At 41.5% G+C, this 10,099-nt stretch overlaps 1 protein-coding gene across 1 annotated transcript in view; it reads right to left on the bottom strand.

Moving 5' to 3' along the window:
* Positions 1-9,230, bottom strand: part of Sdk1 (sidekick cell adhesion molecule 1) — a 622,567-nt gene extending 613,337 nt beyond the window's left edge. The window contains exon 1 of the mRNA XM_026789743.1: positions 9,100-9,230. Coding sequence (XP_026645544.1) covers positions 9,100-9,143 — 44 coding nt within the window. The 5' untranslated portion in view covers positions 9,144-9,230. The remainder of the gene's footprint in view (positions 1-9,099) is intronic.
* Positions 9,231-10,099: the final 869 nt, after the last annotated feature.

Raw genomic sequence — 10,099 nt, 5'->3', positions numbered from 1 at the left:
GCCTCTGGGTGTACCTGTGAGGAACTGCCTAGGTTAGATTAGCCTCTGGGTGTGCCTATGAGGGACTACTAAAGTTAGAATAGCCTCTGGGTGTACCTGTGAGGAACTTCCTAGGTTAGATTAGCTCTTCCCTGCCACGTCCAAGATGCTGATAGAATCATCACCAGTATAAGAGAACACAGTACTGATAATAGTAATTAGTAAAGGACCTATCGACTAGGTTAGAGCCATATGGCAGAGGGAAAGGAAATGGCAATCACAGCGCTTAGTGCTCCTGTCTAGCAGACTCCCTTGAGTTCCTCACTGAGCCATCCACTGCACCCTTGCACCCTTCTTCATGTGGGTTTTAGTCATCGCTTATCAAAGTTATCCCCAGGAATTTAATAATTTTATCGATACTGTGAAATTTCCTCATCCTTTTATAAAACTGGAGAAAATAGCTTTTTCCCTTTAACATTCTCATTTTTACTGAAATTAAAAAGAAGCATCCCTCAAGTTCCTATTGTTATTGTGGCAGAGAACTGAGCGATGGAAACAGGTCTCCTAAGAAGACGATGACATTTTTAGACTATCCAATTATCCCAACTGTTATAATAGGCAGACCGCACGAGCATTAAGAAATCCTTTGCACGTGGGTTTGCATACAGACACACACTTGGAATATAAATATTACAGCATTTTCCTCAGTGTAGACTGGGACTTACAGATGTTTCCTGTAAAAGTCGCATGCAAAGCCACCTCAGACACCTGTGCAAACTTAATTACTCAACTGCCATTGATTTGCCTCTGCCCTCATCTGTGCCTAAAAGATGGCACAAGCATCAACGTGAAACTGAACATTTAAAATTCACCATGATCCACAAGCAGAGAAAATGCTATTCTTAGTCCATGCTAGAAAAGGTGAAACGGCGTTATTATCTCCTTACAGTGTTAGCATTTTCCTAACTGACACCAAGGGAGGTAAAAATCGGCGCTCGCTCTCAGGCAGGGTGGCTATCATTTCCATCCCCGTTTCCAAATTTGAGACTTACAAAGGTCTCTTGAAGGTTAACACAGGAGAGCTGAAGGTGTTCCGGAGAGGAGGTGGATGAAAAGAATAATTTGAAGAAAATAGTATGCAATTTTTAAGCAGCTTTTACATCTGGACATACTGATGATAAAATACAATGGATTCTTGAGAACTCATCTCAGAGTCTGAAGACCTCAGTGAGCAAAGTGTAATTCATCACTTCTACTGTAAGCCATCCCTGCTCCAGAAGAAGGCATATCTCCCCATTGGCTCCCAGCGAAGCGGTAGTGAGGCAGCTGCCTTAATGGTCCATGTATAATGAATCCCTACCTTGGTCTTGCTTCAATACAAACAACACTGTTTTGTCTTCCCGTGGATTATCACCACATGTTTCAAATGAATAGGTAATTTTTGTTACTGGAAAGAACAATGAGGAACAAAATAAAATATAAAGGATATACCTTTTCACATATTTCGGTCAACATTAAGTTTAAGAAGCTGGTTGTGTAAGAATAGCCTAGGGTACATGTGGGCTTTTAAAAGAAAAAAAAAAGTTTGGGCCAGGGAAACAGCTCAGGTGGTATGGTGCTTGGCTTGCAAGTATGAGGACCTGAGCTTGATCCTTAAAACTCATGTCAAAAATCCAGATGTGGTGGTGCACATCTGTAATTGGAGCACCCACTGAAACAGTTTACCTGAGCTAATGGGAGCTCATCAACTCCAGCCAGACAGGGAAGGAACAATCATAGGACCAAGCTAGATCCTCTGAATGTGGGTGACAGTTGTATGGCTGGGACAGACTGTGGAGCCACTGGTATCCATGTTGTTTGTGCTAACTTTTTGGAACCTATTCTCTTTGGATGGATACCTTGCTCAGCCTAGATACAGTGGGAAGGGCCCTGGTTTCTCTGAGGAGAGGATGGGGGCAGAGGTGGAGAAAATGGGAGAAGGGGAGGGAGTGGGAACTGGGATTTATATGTAAAATGAAAAAAGATAGTTTGTTCTTCTTTAAAAAAAATAGAATAATGTGTACATTTAAAGCAAAAAAAAAAAGCAAAAACAACAGCAAAACAAGATGCCCATGATGATGTAATGTCCACCTCACTCAGGTTCATCGTCATTCTTTTTGTTCTCTCCCTTTCCGTAGGTGAAGACCCACTGAAAGACTCTTAAGGGAGGCATCCTTCTTCTGTGAGGAAGGAGAGATCACTGAACAGGGCACAAAAAGGCATGGTGCCTAAACAAATGGCCTAGCCTTGGGCAGCTCCATTTCAGAAACATACTAAGGGAACCTGAAGATCAGGGAAAGAAATTCCTTTCTAGGTAGCCACAGCAGGTACTCAGCTTTGAGGGCCTCCTGCCATACACAATCCACCTCTTTGATCTCCTCCCAAGAAGGACAATTATTTGGGGTCCCACTGCTTACTTCCTGGAGCACACAGAACATATCATTTGATTTTACTGAGGACCCACTAGCATGGGATTTATTACATTATTTTATAGCTGAGAAGACTAGGTCAAAATGGTAACCTTCTCCAATGTCACTCAGATAGAAAGATGAAGTTACTGGAACACAAGGAATGTGTGTCCAAGCTTGTCACTTGTCACTCCACACTGGTCTCATTTCTGCACTCACCACAACATCACACAATTAACACTGAGGAATATTGCTGGTAATTACTGGAACATCAAATATGTGTCAGGAAATAGGGTGTTCCACACAGCAAAGTCTCTCAATGCCTACAACACTATCCATGAGGTGTGGTCAGCCCTGTGATGGTTCAACTTGACAGGATCTAGCTGGGTTCAGGGTGGGAAGTCCTACACTGACTGTGGGCATCACCGTTCCATGGCATGATGTCCCAGGCAAGACAAAGGGGGAAGTGAGCTGAGCACCAGCATTCGGCTTGCTCTGCTTCCTCATTGGGAACACATTACTGCTGTGATTTTACCTCCACAAAGAGATGTACCCTTAAGGTGTGAGCCAAAACAAACCCTCTACCCTAAAATTGCTTTGGTTGAGCATTTGATTCCAGCAATTCAGAAAGTAATTAAAATAGTCTGTTCTTGTAAATCTTTACTGGAGGGTACATAGTCAACCTCCCCAAGGTCATAGCATCACGTAGGACTTGGAGCTGGGATTCCAACCTAGAACTATTCAAGTCAAGAGGGCTCTGGATGGCTGTGATAAATCATTCCCTGCAAAGTGAATAACTAGGGGTGGAGCTATATTGGAGAAGGTCAAAAGTCATACATGTTAAAGGGCAAGCATATGACAGAAACAAGTAAACAAGTGTTGGGTGATAATGAAGAGAGGAGCCAGATGCACAGTGGGGATGAGAGCTTGTGAGGTGGAACTGTGTGGCTGTTTTCTTGGCTTGGTCTGCAGACCAATGTAGTCAGCTTCTGAATGGACTACCAAGACTGGAAAACAGGGGCTTTATAGGAAAGCTTACAACCACATGAGTGGAAGTGGGGCTTTGATAACACACACACACACATACACACACACACACATAAACAAAGAGAGAGAGAGAGAGAGAGAGATGTTGGAGGGAGTGAGCTGCTTGTTGGTTCCCAGCTGCTCAGCCCCAAAATAATCACACAGAAAGTGTATTATTTAAATCACTACTTGGCCCATTAGTTCTAGCTTCTTAATGGCTAACTCTTGCATATTAATTTAACCCATGTCCATTAATCTGTGTATTGCCACATGACAGTGGCTTACTGGCAAAGTTTCGGCATGTCTGACTATGGCGGAGGCTCTATGGCTTCTCCCTGACTCCGCCCTTCTTTCTCCCAGCATTTAGCCTAGCTTTCCCAGCCTACCTAAGTTCTGCCTTGCTATATGTCCAAAGCTGTTTCTATATTCATTAATGGTAATCACAGAACACAGAGGGGACTCCCACATCATAGAGAGAGAGAGAGAATGAAAGGGTGAGAGAAGGCTAGAAAGTTGAATGAGCAAGAACAAGAAATATTCAGCTAGACAATCAAGGCAAGCAGAACATGGATCACATATTACAACTTCTGAGGTAGATGAGGGAGTGAGTTGGCCGTGTGTTAAGCTGATGCTCCATATGCTTATTCTTTATTAATTCATGAAAGCAGCACATTTTGATGACTTTGGGGGTCTTTTGAACTTTGTATGCAACACTAGCTTCATAATGCTCAGAAGCAGAACATCCAGAACAACAGTCCTTAGGAAATGATGACTACAGAGGCCAAGTCTCAGGAGCTCTCAGGTTGAATTGCCAGCACACGTATGGTGGCTCACAGCTGCCTGTAACTCCAGTTCCAGGATATCTGATGCCTTTTTCTGGTTTCTATGGGTAAAAAAAGTCATGCATATGGTATGCAGATATACATGTAACAAAATACTTACACACAAAGAATAAAAGTTAAAGTAAAAAAATTAATTAGATCAAATTGTTTGTTGTTACCAAGAAATACAACTATCAGTAAGACACCCACAGACTAAAATCAAGGACAGAGACCATCTAGCATAATAACAGAAGGCGAAAACAAGATGGCATGGCTACTTTAATATCTGGTGGAGATGACTATAAGCCAAAGCTAGTCAAAACACACAGAGGGCTAGAAAGAAGGCTCGGTGCTGAGAAATGCTTGCTATACAAACACCCAGACCCAAGTATGAATTCCTAGCACCCAAGAAAAAGCTGAGCATAACTGTGCAAATCTGCCTATAACCACAGTGCTGTCAGGGAAATGGACACAGGAGGCTTGTTGTGGTTTGCTGTCAGTCAGCCAAGCTATAGGCTCACTGGGGAACCCTCTTTTAAGGGTATACAGTGTATAATGATAAGGCAGGAGACTTGATATCCCCCTCTGACCTCTACACGAATACACATAGGCACACATACCTACACACATGTGTGCAAATACATGCACTATACATACAGTTACATACACAGTCACACATACATGTACATAGACATAAAGAAAGCCACTATATATTAACAAAGGGCCCAACTCATCAAGAAGATACAACAGACATAAGTACATTCACACCAAAGCTCAGGGCTCCCAATTTCATAAAACAAATACTAATGGACAGAAAAGGTCAGAGACATCCTCATATAATAGCAGCTGGTGATTTCAGTAAGCTAATCTCATTTTTAGATAGGTCATCCAAACAAAGATTAGCAAAGAAAACCCATAGTTAAATTATGCCACAGGTCAAAGGACTTAATGGAAGTATACAGAACATCCCATTTAACAGAAACAGAATATAGATTCTTCTCAGCAGACATGAAACCTTCCCAGCCCAAATTAAGACTTAACGAATACAAAAACAACTGAATTTTTTAATCTTATCAGATCATAATAGAATAAAGGTAGAAACCAATACAGCAAGAGAAATCACAGAAACTACACAAATAGATGGAGACTGAGCAATACACCCTTGAAAGAGAGAAGGTCACCGACAAAATCAGCAAGGAAATTAAAATTCCCGACAATCAGATAAAAAAATGAAAGTACAACTTAGGAGAAGCTATCAACACTGCTAAAGTAATTCCAAGAAGAAAGTTTTAGCTCTGATATGAGTGTTCATAATCCTTTTAAAACCTGGATACTGCCAAATAAACAACCTAATGATATACATCCAGGTCTTCAAAGGTCAGAAGCAAGTCAAGCACAAAAGCAGACAAGGACAGAAATGACTGAGATGGAAAACAAAAAATTAATATGTAGAGTCAATTAGAATTGGTTCTTCAAAAACACAAACAAGGCTAACAAACCCCTAGCCAAGCTAACACAAAGAAAGAGACAGAAGACCCAAGATACTATCATGAGGGAAGAAAGGGGGGGTCACTTCAGATGCCAATGAAATCCAGAGCATCGTTAGGAAATACTTTGAACACTTAGATCCCCAAAAGTCCAAGAAACTCTAAAGGGAATGGATGAATTTCTAGACACATATAATCTACCAAGTGAAGTCAAGATGATATAAAGAAGTGAAACATTCATAAAAATCAACAAAACTGAACCAGTGTTAAAACATTTCCCAGATAAGGGTCCAGAAAGAGTCAAGACCAAATTCTCCAAGATCTTTAAGACAAGCTTACATGAATGATTCTCAAACTGTTCCATGGTAGAGTAAGGGAAGCAACATTTTATATATATATATATATAATCATCACCATAGCTGTAGAAAAGCATTTGACAAAGTTCATCATCTGTTTGTGATGAAAGCCCTGAAGAAATGAGAAATAAAAGGAGAATACCTACCTACAATAAAGACAATATATAACAAGCCTATAGCTAGTGTAAATGGGAGAAAACTGAAAGTATTTCTTCCCAAGTTGGCCAAGAATGCTCATTGTCCCCACTATATCTACTGCAGTGCTTCGGGCTTAGCTCAAGCCGTGAACCCAGGGAAAGGAAAATAGGGACACAAATAGGAAATCAAGAAACTGAATTATTCCTGCTTGCAGGCGATTCTATTCTACATCCTAAGACCTGAAAGACTATCAGAAAACACCTGGAACTGTATACACTTTCGGCATAGTAGCAGGATTTTTTTTTTAAAAAAAAGTCAATATACAAAAATCAGTAGCATTTCTATATGTCTATAGCAAGCTTTCCAAGAAAGAACTGAGGCAGAACAAAAGAAAACAGAATAGCAGCAACAAAAATCTCCACAAAAAACCAACAAAAAACCAACAAAAATTATTTATAATACATTTTTTTAAAAAAAATCTTTCAGTAAATCTAAGCAAGAAAGTAAAAGATCTCTACAATGGAAATTTAAAACACTGAAGAAAGAAACTGAAGATGACAGAAATTGGAAAGACCTCGCATGTTCATAGATGGAAAGGATTAATATTGTGAAGATGGCTATGTCACAGAAAGCCAGCTATAGAGCCAGCATAATCCCCACTGAAATCCCAAATATTTCTTCACAGCCCTGATAGGAAGAAAAAAAAAAGATCCTAAAACTTTCAACGAAGCACAAATGACTTAAGTACCCAAAGCAATCTCCACCCTCACAATGCCCGACCTCAAATTATACTGAAGAGCCAAAGTGACGAAGATAACACGTCTCTGGTACAAAGCAGACACAGAGATCGATAGAACACAGAAGCCACGCTTAAATCCTCCCAGCCACAGAAACCTACTTTTTGACTAAGGTGAAAAAAAATCATATATTTGAAAAACAACAGCCTGGTGCTAGGGAAACTGGTAGGATGAAAATAGATCCATATCTCTTACTCTGCACACACACACACAAAAATCAATTCAAAATGGATCAAAGACTTTTATACAAGCCCAACAATCTGAAATTGCTAGACATTATAGAGAAAACATGTTGAGGTCTAGGCACCAGCAAGGACTTTCTGAATAAGAAATAATTCCAGGAACTGGCATGAGGGATGACATAGAGTTAAGCATTTTCTGACCAGTAAAGGAAACACTCCCCAGTGTGAAGAGACAGCTTATAGAACAGGAAAAGCCTCTTTGCCAACTGCACAGCACATAGGGGATTAATATCAAGGTATATAAAACCCCACCAATGTTAAACGTTAGAAAGCACCCAATCAATAAGTGTGGTAGTGAACTGACTAGACAGCTCTCAAAAGAAGAAATATGAATGGCCAATAAATGTTTGAAAAGTGTTCATCATCCTTCACCTTTAGGGAAATACAAATAAAACCATCAATGAGATTCTACTTCACTGCAGTCAGAATGGCCATCACAAGAAAGAGCAAAGAAAAAAACACAACCCAATAACAAATTCTAGTGAGGCTTGCAGAAAATGGATGCTGGTAGGGGGAATGCAAAGTTATGCAGCACTGTGGAAACATCAATCTCAAAGGTTCTCAAAAAGCTAAAATTAGGTCAAGTGCAGGACCCAGGTAGACCTCTCTCTTGGTCTGTACTGGAAAGCCTCTATGTCAGTGTACCACAAAGGTACACACAGCTGTGCCTGCTGCTGCACCCCTCACGGGAGCTACAGAACTGGACCAACAAAGATATCTGCCAACACATGGACAGAAAACAAGAACATGGCACATATACTCAATGGAATGTTTTCAAACATGAAAACTTGACATTTGCGCAAAGTGGATGGACTGCAAAATCACTGAGTTAAGCATAATAAGCCAGGCTAAGAAAGAGAAATACATATTTCCTCTCATATGTAAAACTAGGCTTAAAGGTGTGTGTGCATGAGTGCATGCATGCGTGTGTCCTGTCTGCGTATAGGTCATGGAACTAGGAAGGGAATCACTGAAGAAGAGGAAGGGTACATAAGCACAAGACAGAACTCTCTGTGGGCACAAAGGGAATCAGACAGACAGGAGGGCAGTGGGGGAAGAGGACCGTTAGAACAATGTACAGTGGCATGTACATATGCAAATGCAATAGTGAGTTCCACTTGTACATTAACGTAAATAATCTAAAAAGTTTTAATATCCTTTTTTAAATACAAAGACCTAAAGCTGAAAGGCGGAGGAGGTAGGGCTACTTCTGGGTATAGCTACAGTTTAAACCTGCTTGGTTTCCACTCTCCCCTCACCACACTGGGATCTGGGGCTAATCAAGTTCCTTGCATCCCCATATCTGGCAGGTTGGCCAACGCATAGAAAGCTCTCCATAGACACTGGGTTTCCTGATGAGTAGCAAGGTTCTGCTCACACCCACTCAACCACTGATGCCCCTTTCTCAGCAAAAGCAGAAAAAAAACTGTCAGAAAGGATTTTAACAGCACGACTTCTAGAAGTTCCTGGTCTACACACCTACAGGAAATGCCTGGACCAGTTAGATCAAACAATACTTGGAGGTGGGGTTGTCCCCAAAGCAGCGAATGTGTCACATTAAAGTATGCCATGGATTCCTGTCCCTGTTTGTTCCACTAAAGGGGCCTACTGTCACAAGGAGAATAATAGACAGCCAAGTGAAAACACCTTCCAGCAGAGCAAGCTCCAGTCTAACTACACACAAACCTCCCTTGACCCACAGTGCACTGGGACTTGATCCAGCACTGCTGGTCTTTTGTCTTCGTGTCTGACAAGGCAAGGGTTTCAACACATAGCCTCAGGATTTTAGTTCAAGCCATCAATTACTTATATTCGCTGCTGTAGGTGGTGAGCTCGCTGTCATTGCGCATCCACTTGAATTCCAGAGGCCAGCTCCCTTCAGCCAGGCAGGTGAGCACGAGGCGGTTGCCTTCCAGGTGGATCTGCGGCAGGCCCGGCTCCGTCTTGAAGTATGGTGCAACGTCATCTGAGGTATCCAAAAACAGAAAAAAATGGAGAAAGCTTAATGAAGCCGCGATGAAAATAACCCAATCCCATCAATACATAAGCATAAATAATAAATCAATGACACGAACAGTTCTAATTTTCAACAGTAGAGATGAAGGCTATGCAGCCCAATTAAGTAGCAAATAATCCCTGGTACACTTGCAAAAGCAGGAACCTAGGAGATACTTCAAAATGCCAAAGGGTCCATAAAATCATCAGGCGTGTTCATACAAGTCCTTCCTCCTTAGACGTAATACCAGCCTATTAAAGGAGCACGCCAGGACATTCCTGCTCATATAAGACACTAAACTCATTGTTTTGTTTATTTTATTATTTTTGAAGTGTGTCTTAGTATCCATGTATGTGCACGTCTGTTCTCATGTGTGAGGGCATATATGTGAAAGTGTATCACGTAGAGGTTCGTCAGATGTCTTCCTCGGTGCCTCTCCACCTTATTGCTGAGACATGCTGAGTCATGGACACTTTAGTGGCTCTGCTATTCTAACTCCCAGATTTCCATGAAGACCTTCTGTCTCCACCAGCTGTGTGCTGGGATAAAGGAAGTGCCAATACTGCCTAGGGTTTAAGCCTTGAGTTCCTGCCCAGCCTTCCCCAGATGATGGACTATGATCAGAACCACTAAGCCAAATGAACCCTTCCTTCCCCCAGATGCTTTTAGTCATAATGTTTTATCATAGCAATAGTCTGTCTGTAGACTATTACTAGGGACATGGCTCAGTGCCTAGAATCCCCCAGTGAGGGGTTGGGGGGTGGTTCAGTGGTAGAGCACCTGCCTAGAATCCCCCAGTGAGGGGCTGGG

The sequence above is a fragment of the Microtus ochrogaster genome, unplaced genomic scaffold, assembly GCF_000317375.1.
Source record: "Microtus ochrogaster isolate Prairie Vole_2 unplaced genomic scaffold, MicOch1.0 UNK27, whole genome shotgun sequence".
NCBI lineage: Eukaryota > Metazoa > Chordata > Mammalia > Rodentia > Cricetidae > Microtus > Microtus ochrogaster.
Note: the sequence above shows the minus strand (reverse complement) of the source record. Positions and strands in the feature narration are given on the sequence as shown.